General features: G+C 52.4%; 2 protein-coding genes across 2 annotated transcripts in view; one reads left to right on the top strand and one right to left on the bottom strand.

The window, feature by feature from the left end:
* Positions 1–1347: 1347 nt before the first annotated feature.
* LOC122385747 lies at positions 1348–9465 on the top strand. The gene is made up of 9 exons (XM_043374233.1): positions 1348–1519; positions 1826–1959; positions 2427–4327; positions 4628–5609; positions 6095–6265; positions 6675–6808; positions 7214–7347; positions 8187–8482; positions 8936–9465. The coding sequence occupies exons 3-9, from the start codon at positions 3076–3078 to the stop codon at positions 9147–9149; spliced, it is 3183 nt and encodes a 1060-aa protein (XP_043230168.1). The 5' UTR covers positions 1348–1519; positions 1826–1959; positions 2427–3075; the 3' UTR covers positions 9150–9465.
* A 2197-nt stretch (positions 9466–11662) lies between these two features.
* Positions 11663–19531, bottom strand: part of LOC122385748 (protein Skeletor, isoforms B/C-like) — a 31603-nt gene continuing 23734 nt past the window's right edge. The window contains exons 7-14 of the mRNA XM_043374234.1: positions 19276–19459; positions 18458–18642; positions 17251–17471; positions 15469–15585; positions 15023–15320; positions 14453–14583; positions 14011–14177; positions 11663–13714 (exon numbers count right to left, since the gene is read on the bottom strand). Of these exons, the coding sequence (XP_043230169.1) occupies positions 13553–13714; positions 14011–14177; positions 14453–14583; positions 15023–15320; positions 15469–15585; positions 17251–17471; positions 18458–18642; positions 19276–19459 (1465 nt within the window). The 3' untranslated portion in view covers positions 11663–13552. The remainder of the gene's footprint in view (positions 13715–14010; positions 14178–14452; positions 14584–15022; positions 15321–15468; positions 15586–17250; positions 17472–18457; positions 18643–19275; positions 19460–19531) is intronic.

Raw genomic sequence — 19531 nt, forward strand, 5'->3', positions numbered from 1 at the left:
GGGCAACCAACACGCATGTGAGTGCCGGCAAGAGTACTAGCCGGCTGCCGAACAGGGCCCTGGTTAGCACTTAGTCCGCTGGATATGGTATGCTTAACCCAAACCAACCAACCAACCAAGCAACAAAAAACCCTTCTAATTAAATTTGAACTAGCATAATACCTAATAAAAGCCCATTAAATGCCTAACTGAAACCCAGCATCCATATCTCAGTCTGCAGACAATTTGAGTTGCGGAGGTTTGGTGGCACTTTGATGAAAAATAGGCATAGGCAGGCACATCAGTGATAATTTAGCCATCAGCTTGACACTTGACACTTGACAGGCTTTAATATGTAAATGCCCTAATGTCAAATCACCATAACTCATTGGTTGTTTGCAAGAAAGGTCTAGGTGAAATTGTTTTATTTAATTTCAACTTTGAGTTTAAACTGACATTCATGATGAAGCTTCCAGAAATTGAATAAGGCATATTTTAGCTATGAAATTTTATGATAGATGCCTAGTGTCAATTATCTTTTGGTAGGTAGCTTATTTTGTCTTGCCTTCCTTCCCTCAAAGAAGAATATTGTTTGATGTGTGTGTAATGATTTACTAGCAAAGAGCTATGTAAATTGTAAAAGGAACTTGGGCTCTTCTTAGTTCATTGCCAAAAATGGAAAACTTCAGAAAGATATAAGGCAATATCATAATAAATTGATCAAATATTTCAGGCTAAGAAGTAAGACATTCTGCAAGGAGCAGAGCAGAGTGTAGTTTAAATCTCATACTGTCTGGCAGTATAGGGCAAAGTGACCCAGCATAGTTCACAGTTGGCAAGTTGCAACTCTTCCTGTGATATCTCCTACCAATATAGGAGCCTGGACCTGGCCTTGCCATGAATGAAATCTAGGGATTTTGATACAAATTACGAGTGAGGTTTGTAAGCTAACTGCTCAGAATATTTTGAATTTATTTTCATGATTTGTGCTGCAATTTATTTTTCTACTATGTGAATGAATATTTATTTATGAATTCTTGTACCTAATTATTATTTTCTCTCATCCCATTCCCAATGACCATTAACAGCTATTCTATTTTATGTCCCGCACTCTTATATTAGGTGGGTATCCTAAATACAGTTATGATCTGATGCCTGTTATCAGTTATTGAGCCCCACTGCTCTAGTTTCACACCACTCCCTAGTATGGATGGATCCACTAATCAAAGTGTGCAGACTGCAGCATGACAGATGGCATGACCTCTCCTCCCATTATCCAAGTGCGGAGCATTTACAGCGCAGCCGGCCTCACAGCCGCTCCACTGCCTGCAGGTCCTGTGCTGCGCCCTGTTGTCGAGATGCGGCCCACCCGGCGCAGCGTGCGCCACCCTCCGGCCGTCCAGTACCGGGAGCCCGACTCGGCCGAGTCCTCCCCGCTGGCCTCCAGCTCCGGTGCGGGCCGCTCGGGCCAGTCGTCCGCCGCCTCCATCAGCTGGTCCGACGCCGAGACCACGTTCGACCGGCTGCTGCGCGGACAAGTGTGAGTCGACGCGTCGTGTCGCGCTGGGTGATGTATAATCGGTGAACCGAAACTCCATTACCGTAACATTGCCTGATAGTACATTTGTTGGCATATGATACAGCTTGTTACATAAATTAAGCAAAGCACATATAGATACAAATAAATATAAATATAAATAAAGCACTGTTGTCTATTTTTCGATGCACCTGTCCTTATGTAGGCATTTTCAGTTCAATTGTTACTACTTTCATTGATGTAAATTAGATAGGTAATTTCGATGCAAATAAAGCCCCGATTGAACCTTTATTCTTTTTGCGGTTTCAGTTTTCAGAAGGTGAAAATCCGAGATAACCCACTGAATGAAAGCTCGTTCTCGAGCAGCGCTGACCAGGCGCCGAGCATTCGTCTGTTCGAGTCACCGTCGGCGCCGCCGCCGGTGCCACCCGGTAAAACCGAGAGTAAGTTCCCCTACTGCAGCCTGTGGTTTGTTACACGAGCTCCACCGAGTTCCACTGAGCCGAGTGTGTAGTAAGAGACACGTTTTCTCTCCGTTACGCTTTCATTCATTCATTGCTTCCATATCCGCCATTCATTGTTTCTTTCATTCATTCATTTATCTATTCCTTTGCTCGTTCTTCCGTTCGTTCGTTTCGTTCGTTCGTTCATTCTTTTGCTTGTTCGTTCGTTCGTTCGTTCGTTCGTTCGTTCGTTCGTTTGTTCCTTCGTTCCTTTGTTCGTTCGTTCATTCATTCATTAGTTTGTTCATTCATTCATTCATTCATTCATTCATTCATTCATTCATTCATTTTGATATCTTTCGATTCCATTCCTGCCATCAATCAGTTCCTGCATCCGATCTCATATTGCAGCGTGTTTCCGCTGCTCGTGTTTCTCGTATGCGATCTCACGCAGGCCTCGCTCCCAGGACGACGTGGTAAGGAGAACCGCCCGGCGAAGGCGTACGGCCGTGCCTCGAAGCGCTCCAGCACGGTGCCCGCCCGTGCTCGTCCGAGTGTGATCTTCCCTGCACCGGACTCCGACTGGAGCGGTCCCTCCAAGGGCCGCGACAGCGTGGCAGGGGCACAGACAAGGCGCCGCGATGTGTCGGAAGGACTGCGCTCCGTGGAGAGAAAACGCGATGAGTCGGGACTGGTGTCAGTGGAGCAGCGGGACGGCGAGGCATCAGGTCTGTTTGGGGAGCCGAAAATGGTTGGCACCCCCGCAGTGCCTAGCCGGCGTCTGTTGAGCGCCGCCACCGTCGGACCTAGCGCCAGCACTCCGGTGGCGGGCCGTCTGTGGTCGGCCTCGCCGCTGGTCTCGCCGTTCCTGCCGGCCGCGGATAGTGTGCGCACCGTCACCCCCGGCGCCAGTCCCGAGCTGGTCGTCGTCGCCGGCCGAGCTCAGCCCGACAGGAGCGCTCACGGAGACAGCGTCGTTGTCCCTGGCCCGCCTCCCTCCCCCGACCTGTTCTCTCTGCTCCTGCTGTCACCGCTACGTCCCAGCCGCTGTCACCTCCCCGGCTGTCACCTGAGGCCAGCCCAGCTGTGGGACAGTCACAACAGGACAGCTTAGCGATGGGACAGTCACATCAAGACAGCCCAGCGGTCGGACAGTCACACCAGGCCAGCCCAGCAGTGGCACAGTCACATCATGCCAGCCCGGCGGTGGGACAGTCACACCAGGCCAGCCCAGCGGTCGGACAGTCACATCAGGACAGCCTAGCGATGGAACAGTCACACCAGGCCAGCCCAGCGGTCGGACAGTCACATCAGGACAGCCTAGCGATGGAATTACAGTCACACCAGGCCAGCCCAGCGGTCGGACAGTCACACCAGGCCAGTCCAGCGGTCGGACAGTCACATCAGGACAGCCTAGCGATGGAATTACAGTCACACCAGGCCAGCCCAGCGGTGGGACAGTCACACCAAGCCAGCTTAGCGGTGGGACAGACAATGCCGGAGACAAGCGTGTTGGCAACACGGGCGCACCAGGAGACGAGGCTGTCGGTGGAAGGGGCCGACGACTCCATAGCCGATGGTCCTGTGGACATGCTGCCGCGCTACAGGTCGGCTGTGTTCTCATCGGACGAAGAAGACGAAGAGCAGGAGACTGCTGAGGCGCCTACAGGTTCGGTCGAGGCGCGGTCGGGACTCGTTTCTGGCGATGGCGCGTCGCGCCTCTCGTCCGACGAGGTGCGGTCTGATCTGTCTCGATTTGCCGACTCGAAGGTGGACGCCGAATTGGGACAGGATGTGCCGGCTGCCCCCATGGACGCTACCGATGGGTCACGGTGGTTTTCTGCGGACAGGTCCGGTACCGATCCGCTCAGTTCGCGCCAGACGAACCTCGACGGTGCGTCGCCGCTAGTCGACTGTTTCGTCCGTGTCCAGAGACTGAGTTCCGATGAGCTCCGAGAGCTGACGGGGGCGGGCAGCGACTCTGGAGCTGCGGATGTCTCCGAGGATCCCGCGGAGAGCGACGCAAAGATGTCGCCCTCTTCCTCACAGAGCTCCATGGGAAGGATGGCCGAGTGTTTTGTCCACCTGTGTCGGTTGGAAGAAGTGGGGGCGGCCCGAGACCCATCGCCGGCGGCCGAAGACACCAGCGGAGGAGAGGATAGCGGTCTGTGGAAGGAAGACGCTTCTGACGCGACAAAGGTCGAGTCGGCGGCGGATGACGGTCAGATGGAGGTGGACCAAGGTCCACTGGAGGCGGACCAAGGTCCACTGGAGGCGGACCATGACGGCCCACTGGAGACGGACCATGGTCCTTCGGAGGCCGATGTATCGCCGCTGCACCTGCCGCCATTGCTGTCGCCTGATCGAGGTGAGAAGAGGCTGTGGTTAAGAGATCACGTTCCTTAAACTCAAACTTTTATTCAGCATCCTTGCTGAATTGCTGTTTTTTTCTCAATATTTTACGTGTGTTCCGTGAATTTTATGTTTTTACTTTCGTTATTTGTGTTTTAAATCAATATTAAGTTTTACTGTTAAGTATTTTTCATCAAATCAATTGCAGTGTGCGAAGCTTTTGTTTAAAACGTGTCCTCATGTTTACAATAACACAAAGTACCACAGGCTCAATGTTAGTAGCTGGCTCTAACCGCGTTGGTCCCGCTGCCTGCAGACGAGAAGAGCCGGCCGCCGGCCGCCGCCGCCGCTACCACTCCGTCTCTGGGCGCGGTGCTGCTGGCGCTGCGAGCCGGCAAGGGCTGGCGCCGCTCCTTATGTCAGGTGGACGCGGCGGCCGCGGACGGCGGGCTGCGCGACTGGACAGTGACGCCCCGCCACGCCTCTGACCTGCCGGACCGTCGGCGGTCGCTGCAGCCGGGCCGCGGCGGACAGGAGGAGCCGACTGGTTACACGTCACGGCTGCGTCCCCTCCGCAGCCGCCGCACCACCCTGGCAACGTACGTGGAGGAAGAGGAGGAGGACCAAGAGGGAGACCGGGTGCGGTCGCTGATGCCACCTCCGCCGCCGCCGCCCCAGCAGCAGGAGTTTGTGACTCACACACTGAGGAGTGGCCGCCGAGTGTCGATGGCGCTGCCCGCCCCTCCGCCACCGTCAGAGGTCGAGTGGCGCACGCCGCGGGACGCCCGGCGGTCCGTGGCGTTACCGTCCAGACGGGTCTCCGAGATGGGCACCACCGGGCCCCAGGCGCGCCAGGCAGGCCGGCGCTCGATGCAGCTCTCCCACCGGGAGCTCTCCGAAGAGCAGTACTCGCGAGCGATGGCCGCGTTCCAGGCGCTGCGGGACTCGCTGCCGGCGCTGGCCACGCCGCGCGCCGCCGCAGACCGGACCGGTGGCGGCGGGGACGCGCTGTTTGCTTCTCCCGTTCTGCCGGGCGCGGCCGAACGGCGCTCGGTGCGCGTCTCGATGGCCCCGCTGTCCGAGTGTGTGCCCACGCCGCGGCGGCGCTCCGTGCTGCCCGTCGGGTTCAGCCCGGCGCCCAAACACCGGCGCTCCTCCGTCTACGTGTCGACCGACGAGGCGGAGGCGACTCTGCAGAACGGACCGGACGTGTCGCTCAACTACGACGACCCAGCTGCCAGGGTTCTGGAGCTGTGTGGCCTGGAGCGACCGGCTAGCTTCTTACAGTACTCTCGCAGGTGAGTGCAATGAATACACCTTTTTGCACTCAAAATAGGCATCTTTTCATTCAATTTCGGCGAATTGCATTCAATTTTAGCGATCTCTCATTTGCTTTGAATAGAGAGATCGCTAAAATTGAATGCAATTCGCCGAAATTGAATGAAAAGATGCCTATTTTGAGTGTAAAAAGGTGTAATACATACTGCTAAAGGCGTTGCATTCAGTGGTGAAGAGGCATGTATCGTTATCGTTTTATGATTGAGCTTTCAAGCTTCATGCATTTACTTCATGTATACTATGCCGATTGTGCACTAGACTGTTTCTCGTGGGCTTGGTTGTTTAGTCAGATTCTTTTTTTTTAAGGTCAGACGTGGGCTGTAAAATAACACGTTATTTGTGTGTTCAGATCACCCCATTGCTATCATACATGATGTCTCTGTCATCTGGACCACACCATCTCGCTAAACTACGAACCACAGCTCGCACTATCCGCTGTTCACAGGCACAAGGTGACCAAGAAGATTGGCGAGGGTGTGTACGGAGAGGTGTTTCTCTGCGAGACCAAGACGTCCCGGTCGGTCATCAAAATTATGCCAATCGAGGGCGACTTTGAGGTTAACGACGCGGCTCAGAAGAGCTACGGAGAGGTGTTGTCAGAGCTTCTCATCTCAAAGTGAGTCAACGCGAGCAATTTTAACATGCCAGATGCCAGACGCCACTGCCAGAATATGGCTCCGTCTTCAGGTGGTTGAGAGCATTTGGTTGCTTATATTTAAGTTACGGAACTGTGGAGCCCTATTGGAGCTTATGTAATTTGTTATGATAAACTTTGCCAAAGCGCTCCAATGCTTGTTCAAATCTGTTGCTTCTCTTCCACGAACTTTTTTAACCGCTTGACGGTTGCAGAAAGTTACCAGCGCTTTTAGTTACTGCTTTCATCTGACTGATCTGTCTGACCAGTTTCTAAGTTAATGTTCTTCGTCAGACTTTGCTCTCACTGATCACATTTTGCCGAGTGACATTAACCCGACCGCGCCGCACCGCTGCCAGGCCGCTGTTGACCCCTGACCCCGCTGCCCCAGGTCGCTGAGTGACCTGCACGCGGGCAAGGAGCACGCGGCAGAGGGCTACGTCCGCCTGCTCTCGAGTCACGTGGTGCGCGGCGCGTACCCGGCCTCCCTGAACAAACTCTGGGACAAGTTTGACCAAGACAAGGGTGAGGATGTGAGAGAGGTGTACCGATCGGCCCGCTGACTGACTGCTCGCTGCTGGTTACTCGCTATTTGTCGCTACTGATTGGCCGGGGTTGACGTGTAATGTGTATGAAGAGTGGATACTGTGAATGTTGATTCACGTTTGCATTCTCCGGCATAATTATTTGCTGTGAGCGAAAACCTCGCTTTTACATTGTTTTTATCATGATAAAGGGTGACTGTATTTTTTGGGATCGGTGCATATGCGAATAAGGCTTTTCTCAAGTGCTAAAAACATGCATGACTTCAATATGACGGATGAGGGTCCCGCTATAACGAAGAGTAAATACCATGATTTTAACCGCCGTTTTGCCATTTAACCTTCCGACTATGACCTCCGGTGACCTCTGTCGTCAATTTGTCGCCAGGTTCGGAGAACGAGCACCCTCGGGTCTTCCCCAGCGACCAGCTGTTCCTGGTACTCGAGTATTCACACGCGGGCACGGACCTGGAGAACTTCCAGTTCCGGGACGTGGACCAGGCGATAGCCGCCTTCTATCAGGTACAGACACAGTGCTGGTGCTATGAGTGTGGCTATGGCTGTGACTTTGCGACTGTCTGGAGTTGTTACTGGCCAAAAGGCCTGGCTACACTATGCGTTTTCTGCGTGCGTTTTTTTGCTGGTTTGCGTTTTTTGCCTAAGATCGTTCTAGAAAAAAGTAAAAATGATATATTTTACATTAATTATATGCAGGAGTTAATATAACTTATATTAACTAAAATTGAATATAAAAACATCACAAAAACCTAATATTGTTTATTTTTCTAGAACGATTTGCAAACCCGCAAATCCGCAAAAAAAAAACACTCAGAAAACTCATAGTGTAGCCAGGCCTTAACTGCTGTCGTGGTCCGGGGAGTGGATAGGACCTGTCAAGAGTTGCTCTGGCTGTTATGGCTACATGGTGACGCCCGAAGGGCATGTCAGACTGTTTTGAGCTCTTGCTGGGTCAGATGCACCAATAAGTATTTCATTGTGCATCGTGTCAGACAGTTGTGCTGCTTTTTCAAATTAGCATTGTGAATATAAGGCTGGCTGGTTTTGTTAGGAAAATGTTGGGTGCATGTCATGCTCTTCAGCTCATCTTGCCACTTTTTATACAAACTGTGTGTAATAAACCCCCGCTGTAATCGTACTAGCACGTCAAGTTTCACAGCCATCCGCTTATCCTCAATAACAGCGATGTAAATCAGTCGTTATGGGCGCCATATAACCTCCCGAGTTGAGTCGCCCCTTAACCCCAACGCACACACAGCCATCCGCATACCAGATTGTGTGACAGCACTCGTCGCCATCTGCCTTGCCCCTGATCGCTCACCACGCGTCCACTCTGTCGTCAGGTGGCCTTCAGTCTGGCCGTGGGTGAGGCGGCGCTCGAGTTCGAACACCGTGACCTCCACTGGGGTAACGTGCTGCTCCGAGAGGAGGACACTGACCACCTCCCGGGCCTGCTGGGTGGCCGCCGGTACCGTCTGCCCACGGCCGGACTCCGAGCGACCATCATCGACTTTACTCTGTCGCGGCTGCGCGCCGACGGCGCCGTGGTCTACAACAACCTGGCAGAGGACCCGACGCTGTTTAATGCGCACGGGGACCATCAGTTCGAGGTCTACCGCCAGATGAGGACAGCCACGGAGTGAGTGACCCGCTGGGAAGTGGTCTGGGGGTGTTCTGGTGGAGGGGAAGGGGGATGACAGCGCTGAGAAGGGGAGGTAGCTGGGAGGAATGTGGCTTGTGCCGCGCCTTATCCTCCCTGATTTTGTATATCGAAGCGATCGTTAGTCATTCATGGTGGATTGAGTTTTAAAACGTTTGTTAACCATCTTTGTATGCTATTATAGCATTTCACTCTGGATTGAGCTAGTCAGAAATACAACTTTCATTTGCTATGAGTAGGTTTCATGTCTGCAGATGGTGTCTTTATTTTATCACATTGTAAAGATACCAAGTCGCGACTTTATTGCTGAATGACCTGACCCGATGCGATTCAGTAGATAATCCCTCTTGTCGCCACTTTTCCCCATTGTTAGTACGGCTGCCGTCCGTCTTCCACGTGATAACAACCCGACAATCTGGTGTCCCCGTGCAGCGACCGGTGGCGGCAGCACTGCCCGGTCACCAACATCCAGTGGCTGTACTACCTGGCCGACAAACTGTGCGCCGGCTGCGCCTACGAGGGCGCCGGCTCCCGGCGGCACCGGCAGCAGCTGCGCCGGCTGCACCAGCTGCGGCAGCTGGTCAACGACTTCGGCAGCGCCACGCAGCTGGTGGAGGCGCTGTGCGGCGACTGGTGCGAGCGCTGAGCAGCCGCCGCGCCCGTCAGAGTGGGAGGGTGAGTGCCCGCTGACCGGACGGTCACTACAGGGAGGGCAGCGGCGCGGGTCGGGCGGGCCTGGGTCCGGCTGAGCACGGTTCGTCGGAAGGTCATCTCAGGCTCAAAACAAACGGTATATATGATTCGAAGGCTGACGGTGAGCTGAATCCAAAATTGTATTTTTTATCATAATCGATCGATGGCCTTTTTTGAAAATTGCGTTTAAAAACTATAATTTTTTAATCAACCCGAGCATTCTTGAAAAAATAAACATGTTTTTTCGAATTCCTGTGAAAGCTGAACGCAAAAAAAAAAAACAATATTTAGCGAAGCAATATTTCCTAACATTAATATGCGTCTCCCACAGCCGACAATAAGGCGCAATCACACAGCTCAGTGTCACGATGGACCAAAGTCAGCCACACAGAAGCGTGAAATGACCCTTATCGACTCGCAGACCCGGCGCTCTCGGCCCGCCTGACCGGCCACGGAAAGAACGTTCGGCTCTCGTTCTACTAAACAAATGTCATATTTGTCACTTTAACTGTCCACATCGCTATTAAAATTATTCAGGATACCTGTAAAGAAAATTCATTGTTCTGCTTGATTTACAACATGCTTTAATTTACATTTTTTCTTATACATGTTTTGTTCCATCCAGCTGCGATCAGTGCCCGCGCAGGGGAAGTGAGCGGGGTTTCACTGTCAGAGGCTGTACTGGTGACAGCTGCTCGGCCGTGCGACCGGTCAAAGGTTACCCTGCCCCGCCGGGCGCTACCCCCACTCCACCCGAGCTGAGGCCGGTGCAACCTTTGACATTTCAGCGCGGCCAATTTTCCTTAAATGGGCATGATACCAAGCTCAATTGAGCAAAGTAGACATGAACAAATGCAAATTAATGCATGATGTGAAGATGACAGTACAATGAATTTTCTTCACAGGTATCCTGAATAACTTTAATAGCGATGTGTACAGTTAAACTGACAAATATGACATTTGTTTAGTAGAACGAGAGCCGAACGTTCTTTCCGTGGCCGGTCAGGCGGGCCGAGAGCGCCGGGTCTGCGAGTCGATAAGGGTCATTTCAAGCTTCTGTGTGGCTGACTTTGGTCCATCGTGACACTGAGCTGTGTGATTGCGCCTTATTGTCAGCTGTGGGAGACGCATATTAATGTTTGGAAATATTGCTTCACTAAATATTGTTCTTTTGGCGTTCAGCTTTCACTGGAGCTCAAAAATACATGTTTATCTTTTCAAGAATGTCTGGGACAGCCCGTTGAATAAAATATTATTAAGTTTTTACAAAAACGCAATTTTCAAAAAAGGCCATCGATCGATTTTGATAAAAAAATACATTTTTGGATTCAGCTCACCGTCAGCTTTCGAATGGTATATATCGTTTGTTTTGAGCCTGAGATGACCTTCCGACGAACCGTGTGAGGGAGGGCGGCCCCGCACGGATCGGACGGTGACCCGGTACCGTATTTTGTGGGGGACTGCTAGATGTGAAGTGGGCCGCTGTGTTTATGCTCTTGTTTTTTATCGCTCGTGTCCTCTTGCTGTGGATGCGATTGCTCAGCGCCATACGACCGTCCTCTTAATCCTGCTCTGGAGAGGTTGTCTATGGTAATATCTTGTTTTGTGAGATCGGTTTGGTGCTGCAAATAGGACGGCTATATGGCGTGGACTGGAAACATACTGCTATTCTGTGTTCAAAAGAGGATAGATGCGGCGTAGTGATACTGCTGAGTATATTTTTCAATTGTACAGTATGCTGTAAGATAATGCGGTTCACTGTCAATTTTATCGTATTTTGGGCTTTTATCAGCGAAATAAGTGCAGTTTTTTTGTAATATACCTATTAACGCGTTGCTAATGTCTGTTTCGTTAACATCTCATATTGTAAATTAAATGTCCAAGCTTCAAGCCATTACGAGCATAGCCATTGCAATCAGCAGAATCAGAATCTGAAGAAGCATGCACATATGCGAGCCTAAAGCTTCGTCCTTTTTAGCTGAGATTGTTCTAAGACTAGTGTCCGTGGGGCTTACAATGTTTAGAGGTAATCTAGTTACCTATTACGTAATTATGTTTGCTGGTTAGTGGTTACTCGGATTTGTGTCGTGCTACCGCATTATTGGTCTCGAAACTGTGCTATTTTTTGTTCTAAGTGTATTTAAGTGTTCGCCTATAGTGGTCACGGTTAGTTCGTTCATTCGATTCGCCGCGTCATGCTACACAGACCCGACCACAAGCAGTCCTCTCCTCCCTCACTGAGGTCTCGACAATTACCAGAGCCTACCCTGCCTCTGGCGGTGTAGCCAGGGAGGCACCCGGGGGCTGGGCGGCCTCGGGCATTGAACCCGGGACCTCCGACCCTCGGACAAGCGCCTTACCGAATACTCCAAAGCCAGGACCCTGTTTCCGCCCTCAAACCCGCGCGTCCACTAACAGCTGCGTATTTACTCTCAGGCCACCACCATTGCACCTTTCAAACCACACTTAAGATACAATCAATATTTATTTTGGTACAAAATGATCGAATAAAACGTCGACGAGCGAGGGTGCCGTAACCGCAAAACTCGTGTCCACGCCGCATTCTCGATCAGATATGGTTGAAATGGGCAGCCCCGGACAAGAACAACTAGTTTTGACGCACGTGAGCGTAAGGATATGGGTTTGGTTACGATGCAGCATCTCCCTGGCATGACGCCGACACACCTGTCCTCTGAAAACCGCGACCAACCAGGGGACGAACCGTGCAACAGCCGGGCAGCTGGGCTAGAGCCGGGTCATCGGACCTTTGCCAGGTCTGACCTTTGCCGGACCTGATGACCTTTGTCAGGGTATGGATTTGACCAGGTCGTATGACCTGACTGTAGTCATCCGGCCTTTGTAAGATCACACGGCCTTGTCTGGACCCGGGCGCCACTTGCCCAGTGTGGTGAGAAGCGAACTGAAGCGGATCTCGCACCGAACCTTTCTGACTGCGGCCGGTGACTCTGCGGTGATTGGCTGAAATGAAGACCGTGATCAAAACGCAGCATCTGCCGTACGCTACCGTGGCACAGTGAATCAGACGCGTTTCGACCATACTATCTAGCAGTCAACACGCTCGGGCAGTCAGTCGCTCGGCAATAATAAATACGACTCGAAAACCCCAGCGCCGATATGTACACTGCTCGAGAATGCGCGCACTGTTCCAAGACGAGCGATCAATTAAAGCACATTCATTTCGACGAGACTGGCTGATCGCTACGGCGGCGCTTGGGACGCACATTTCTCTAGCGTTCATCGGAATATTTATACGGCGCACTGCGAGCTACGAGCCACGTAAGAGCACAATAGTTCGACGAGCTTCTGATCCCGGCCAGGGCCTGCGGGCCAGTTTTAACACTCACCACCACTGTGATGTAGCGTAGTAAAAGCACAGGTATTCGACGAGTTGGAACGTTCACTGAATGCAGGACCCAGCACACAGACGAGGCTGGAGTAGCGATTTGACGTGTTCAGTTGATTAACTGCTATACAATCACGGCTTTTTCGACGAGTTGGATGAGCCCGCAGTTGGCCATACAAGCCATAATACACGCGTTAAAAGCACGTCACGACCTATCCGTTTACATCATAAAAGCACATGAATTCGACGAGTCGGTAACGACAGACATACCCCCAATGGGGCATGGTTCACTCATACCCGAACGACCTATTTGCGCAACCAGCGCTCATATACTCTAAACTGCGTCATAAAAGCACGTGGATTCGACGAGACTGTGACCATATGCAAGCCAAGAGACCTGCTTTCACATTTACGACGTGATCGACGAGACTGTTGCAAAAATCGCACAAACACACGCATACATTCGCGGGTTCATCGCTCGCTTGTCATACCACAGAGCAAGCCACATTGTATAAATACCACGTGATTGTTCCTCGGGATGTCTCCAGTCCTTCGGTCTCCGATGACGTAATCGTGACGTCACAGAGTTACGTCGACTGATGACAGGATGCCGTGGTGACCATGGCAGCTCTCCTGTCCTCTTCTGTCCTGTGCGGTGTCACCAGTGGTCCAGATCGAAACTCTCTCCGTTCTGATGAAGCCTTGCCCTACTGAACGCGCCACAGTCCAGCGTGTTTAGAGCACAGTTCACACCACGCCATCGCAGTGACTGTTGACCCTATCGCTTCCCTCACCTCGTACCACAGTTTCTAATCACCCCAGTCTGGTGGCACATCACAAACCCTTCTGTCCACACCTGTACCGTGCTGTCCTTGTCCTCCGATTACGTCACACAGCCATCTCTGTCCACCAGTGACGTCATACCACACTATGGCTGTCCACCAGTGACGTCACCACAGAGCCGGCCGGGTCGGTTGTCGCTCCCAGTTCCATCACCACCCGGCCAGGAGAGCGGCCAGCGCCGCCGCCAGCAGTGAGACGAGCACGGGCCGCGCGGTGGCCGCGTCATTGTTGTCATCCTGCTGACGCTCCTGAAGCGACTCCTCAGGGTCGAGCACGTGGATCTTCCAGCCCAGGTTACGGTGCGTGTAGCACTGTGGATTGACCGAAAGGGGGTGGTGTGAGACGCTGCTTCGACAAACTCAATACCTACATCACAGCGCAACTGATGCAAGTGCTTTGGTAGTGATGGTACGACTGTCGAAAAGAAAAGGCTTATGCTGTTTTTCTTAGGACGCTCACTAGTCATAGCACATTTTATGCCCCGGCAGCACAACCAAGAACATCAATACACAGCCATCAGCAAGACAAACAGAACAAAACCTTCACCCTTATCACAGGTACCCAAGCGCCTTCTCCCCCCGTGCCATACACCACCTCTCGAGCTCACCTGATAATAGACGGTTTCCGGAGTGTCGGCCTGCACGGTCCACACCAGCCGGGCGGGCTGGCCGGGCTGGCACTTCACCTCCAGGGTCTGGGCGTACTCCTCAAAGGTGGCCACCTTGTCCGCCATATCGATACCTGAACGGGGCTTGTAGTTGCACGCGCGGCCCGCTGTGGGGGGAGGGTCACGGTCAGTACGGGGGAAATAATAAACCCTGTCCAGCCGAAGGAGATTTATATCGCCCATCATTAACTTTTTGTGATTGATCGGAACGTGTTCGATGTAGGGCTGCAATTTGAGTCACAAGGGATCACAGGGTCCGCAGCCCAAAAGTGAAGCGATTTCCCAATGCTCTCAGTACCAGTCAGTCGTCAACGAGGCATTCGTTTCGATTGGACTCGGTTGGAGAAGTGTTAGTTCCCCTCCCGTCCGCCAGATGTCTCACCGGCGGTGGGTATGGCTCCTCCGATGGCGCCCGCGTTCACTCCTGCAAACACGCGCTCCTGCCTCCTGCCAACGGCATCCTTGTTGGCGAACCCGCCCTCCTTGTCGTCAGTGATGTACAGCGGGTGGTACCTGGGGTACAGGGGTACACGGTGAGGTACAGCGGGTGGTACCTGGGGTACAGGGGTACACGGTGAGGTACAGCAGACGGTACCTGGGGTACAGGGGTACACGGTGAGGTACAGCGGGTGGTACCTGGGGTACAGGGGTACACGGTGAGGTACAGCGGGTGGTACCTGGGGTACAGGGGTACACAGTGAGGTACAGTGGGTGGAAACATTGTACAGGAGTCAGTGATATTCTGTTCTAACGGCGCGTCGCACATGCAAGTACAATACCCTGCTTACAAGTTTACGTACACCGGTACCTCGGGCGTATCTGAGTACAGCGCTGAACGCAAGTTACTCTCTCCCTCCAAACTTCTCTCCCTTTCCTTCCTCCGTTCAACTAAGTCCCCCTCTCCTCCCCTCCATCATCCATCCCTTATCCTCCTTCTCCCTCTTCCACTCACTCGGCCGGGTTGCTGGGGTCGTTTCCTCCCTCCACGATAAACGTGTACGTCTCGCCACGGCGCACATAGAGCTCGGGAATCAGCTGGCCGTTGATCCACCAGGCGATGCCCCAGGAGGCGATGTCGGTGACGGCCTGGTAGCCGCGCTTGCCGCCCGTCGGCCCGATCTTGGCCTCGAACTGGTTGGTGCCGCTGATGGTTCGGCGTGGCCACGGCTGGCTGTTGATGACTTCGACCACGGGTGTTACGCTCCGGTCGGCGCAGCGGTCATCGTTGATGGCGCCGAAGTCGATGACACCTGGAGAACGGAGGAAGGGATGAAAAGAGGGTTAAGAGGAAAGCCTTGCTGTCTGAAGCGTTGAATGAACATGAGTTATTAACCACTAAGGCCACGAAAGTTGTATACAAAATGCACAATGCACATAGAGTATCTGTTTCTCCCTTACCTGCGCCCCAGCCGCGCGAGTGGTAGTTGGCCTGTTTACGTGAGTTGAGCGGTCCAATGGCAGCGATCACCTGTACTCCCCCGTTGATGATGTAGGGGCGGTCGGCACGGTTGTCACCTGGGGACAAAATGATCAGCAAATTGTTAATACTCAGTTCCTGCCGTTAGGTCACGCGGGCTGATTTACAAATTTGGTAAAGATAATAAGGCAATGATAAGGCAATGCATGACGGAGTCAAATGTGTTCATTTGCTCGCTTTTCGTAGAAGACACGCCCAGGAAGAAGAGACGTCATTGCACACGGACCCTGACGTCACAAAGTCAATGTCTAAAAATTATAAAATGGTACAACGGTCTAAAATGCTGGCTCTGACACCTACACCAATGAGTGTTTTCGATATTGTGAGCATTTACCTACAACCGTTCTAATTTCATTCGAGGCGTTGTCTGCTTTTATCAAGGTTACCGAGCGCATAACCTGACTTTTACGAAATACTCTATACCTAATATAAAGGTAAACCAAAAGAAAATAACGACAGGGAATGGAACAGTCGGTATCAAAACAGTCCACTAATTCTGACAGACAAAAACGGATACAGCACACATTTTGGCAGGTGATAACTGAGCTCCAGGTCATATGACGTCACATCAGCATCAGACCCGGACCACGGACAGAAACTGAGCGGAAGGCCGATCCACGGCTCTGCGGCACCGATTGTCATCGCGTTATTGTCGGTAATGTGGCGTTCATCGGCGCGGAACCCGAGGAGCCAGGAAACATAGAGAGAGGAGGGGAGAGAGAGAGGAGGGGAGGGAGAGAGAGAGAGAGAGAGAGAGAGAGAGAGAGAGAGAGAGAGAGAGAGAGAGAGAGAGAGAGAGAGAGAGAGAGAGAGAGAGAGAGAGAGAGAGAGAGAGAGAGAAGAGAGAGAGAGAGAGAGAGAGAGAGAGAGAGAGAGAGAGAGAGAGAGAGAGAGAGAGAGAGAGAGAGAGAGAGAGAGAGAGAGAGAGAGAGAGAAGAGTGGAGAGAGGGGTGGGGACTGGGGAAGCGATAGACGATGGCTTTGTCTTCGGACAATCGAGATGATGCTCAAATACTGCCACAGCCCCTCAGGTTGACGCGTCATAATGTCATTACATAAGCGCCGGGAGAGCCGGGATGCCGCTCCGCCATACGGTGGGACAGAGCGGAGTTGAGAGCATCCGGGAATCACGACCGCCGCGGCTGCAAAAACTCATCAGCGACACCGCTTCTCACCGCATCAGATACGGTCAGACAGTAACGGAAAGGATACCTACGGTTAGACCGTAACCGAAAGGAAGGCGCCATTTAGTGACACGAGGGATGGGGACCTGACAACTAGCCAGGCGTACAGAGACAAACAGATAACGAGGCCAGGCGAGACTTAAACAAAGAGGACCAGCGCTCGTACAGACATGCAGAGATACGTAGGTGTTGTAACTTTTTGTCGCCTACCGTTAAGTGCACTGCATGCATCGATGACTCAAGCGTGAAGACTCTCACTTCTGCCATTACTGGCGCTCATCCGATGCAACTGAACCACCTGTTCTAAAAAGCTAAATGTGTTTATATAGGTAAGTGCTCTATGCATACCACCACGATGCATTTCTTTGAGATAAACAGCATTTAAAAGATATCAAACAGTGCCGTCTAGTGCCGCACCCTCAGCTGCGCGGACCTAGCGTCCTCACATCCATCACCTGCTCTCGCCCTCTCACCCGCTCACACCCTTACACCCGCTCACACCACCTCACCCTCTCTCACCTGTGATGATGGGACGTTTGAATGTGACCGTCGTTACGCCGTTCTGGCGTTTTCCCGAGATGACCTGAGCGTCATTCCTGCCACCGATCTCCTCGTCGACGCAGACACCCTGACCGCGACTGCACTGGGCCTTCTCGGTGATAATGTAGTCCTGAGCGCGGTAGGTACCCTCCTCAGCGTCGTAGAAGGCCACCACGACGTCAGCACCCTTCATCAGAGGCCTGAGGGAGGGACAGCACAGGGTTAGCCTTCTTCGTGTCCCAGAAGTATGAGGGCCAGGTTGGCAGTCAGGTTTATTAGCCTTCTTCGTGTCCCAGAAGTCTGGGGGCCAGGGTGGCAGTCAGGTTTATGGGACAAGCATGATATATCAATAAGATCCAGGACCCTGTCCTTAACAGTAAGACCCTCCGATACCCAAGCTCAGCGTATGGTATGACCCGTCTCCGTCTACCGGCTACACAGCACGCATTTACTTTCCATTGTGTCTAGCGTTCCGTGCCCCGCACCTGTCTGGCTCGTTACGCCTCACGTCAGAGCCCTCCAAAGCGGAGGATCGTCAGGCAGGTCACGTCTTCCTACAGTACTAACTTCTAAGGACTGCCCGCGCCAGACGACACACAAACAAACACACACGCAAACACGGGCGTATTGACGTCACAGATATCGATCAACTGCTGACGGTGTGCGCGACTGACGTCAAAGAACGAGGCATGTCAGCGGAGAATGCCGATATAAAAATATTTCATATTCTATTGACTACCTAATATTAACGACAATGTCCAGCTAGAAGTTCCAACGAGTAACGAGTAGTTAGTTACATGAGATTACTACCCTAACAGTTACATGAGATTACTACCCTAACCCATACGCACTTACATGAGCCAACCTGTAGGTAATTGTGTCGCCGTATAATTGCGAGCGAGCCTTACCTGAAGCTAGCGGCTCTTACGATCTCAACGGGAGCGAGCGTCTCACCTAGACTGGTCACCCTGCTCACCTGGACTGGTCAACGCTCTCACCTGGACTAGTCACCACTCTCACCTGGACTAGTCACCACTCTCATCTGGACTAGTTACCGCTCTCACCTGGACTAGTTACCGCTCTCACCAAGAATGACTGGTCGCCGCCCTCACCAGTCAACTGGACTGGCAGTTCTGACCTGGACTGGTCGCCGCGGTCACCAGTCAGCTGGACTGGCAGTTTTTACCTGGACTGGTCGCCGCTGAGGCCAAAGCCCATCCAGTCGTCCTCGGATATCTCAGCAGACAATTCCACGTAGATATGGTGGCTGTCCGATCCCCAGGAGACGCGCAGCTTGTTGTCCACCAGCGTACGACAGTTGGTGAGCTGGGAGGCCACGCCGCCGCCCGAAGGCACCCGCTGAGCCTGGTCCTGGCACGGTCAGAGGCAGAACGGGTCAGTGGCCCGGAAACGCGGGTTCGATTCTATGTACCTGGTGGATGACTTTTTCTGAAAACAGCGTCGGTACTACAGCTAATGGTAAAATAAGAAACACAAAGACGTCAACGAATGCGGAGATGTGTTATCGTAGATAAAATGGTCAATTATTTTGATAAGGTATGTATACGTTCGTAGTGCAGAGGGGGAGGATATCATATACGACACCCTAGAACATTTATGTTGCCGCTGGCGATTAGCATCATTGTAGGAAATGCTCAAACCACCAAACTTACCAGTTCCTTATTAAGAGGCCACAAGCCATAGACCTGTAATTATTACATGAATTATTGGCTAGGGAAATCAATGCGAATTGCGAACATAATTAGCATTCATGTTCTAAGGTAGATCCCGAGCAAGGAACGAGTGATATTTGGTATCCGAAACCTAGTTTAGGTGATCCACTGCACCTATTGGCTTGAAGCCATGACGTAAGACGTTCACAGCGAGCCAGGGCCATCCTATCATTTTCCACACCCTTTGCTCTCTTATTATTTTATCGAATGCCTCCCTCCCTCCCGTCACTCTCTCTCTCATCCCTCCCGCTCTCTCCCACTCTCTGCTCACCTGACGTCGCGACAGTTCCAGGTAGGGCGGAATATTGTCCAAGTTCGGCGGGATGGCCACCCAGCCGAAGTTGTGTCGGTACTGGACACACCACACAGACAGCCAGTCGATGTTGTACACGGTCAGAGAGCCCGGCAGCGTGATCTCGATGTCCTTCCCGCGGTATCCGCCCAGTACGTCGTCACTGCCAGGGGGCGAGGTCAAAGGTCAGGAGTCAGTGCAACGATTAGAGGCGTGGGATCAGTAGTCACAGCTT

Source organism: Amphibalanus amphitrite, unplaced genomic scaffold (genome assembly GCF_019059575.1).
Source record: "Amphibalanus amphitrite isolate SeventyFive unplaced genomic scaffold, NRLGWU_Aamphi_draft 000229F_arrow, whole genome shotgun sequence".
NCBI classification, from domain to species: Eukaryota; Metazoa; Arthropoda; class Thecostraca; order Balanomorpha; family Balanidae; genus Amphibalanus; species Amphibalanus amphitrite.

Excerpts from the sequence above, each read along its gene's own strand:
- LOC122385747 (XM_043374233.1), top strand. The coding sequence starts at position 3,076 with ATGGGACAGTCACATCAAGACAGCCCAGCGGTCGGACAGTCACACCAG. Across the intron at positions 6,809-7,213 it reads CAAGTTTGACCAAGACAAGG|GTTCGGAGAACGAGCACCCT; the intron begins GTGAGGATGTGA and ends ATTTGTCGCCAG. Across the intron at positions 7,348-8,186 it reads CGATAGCCGCCTTCTATCAG|GTGGCCTTCAGTCTGGCCGT; the intron begins GTACAGACACAG and ends CTCTGTCGTCAG.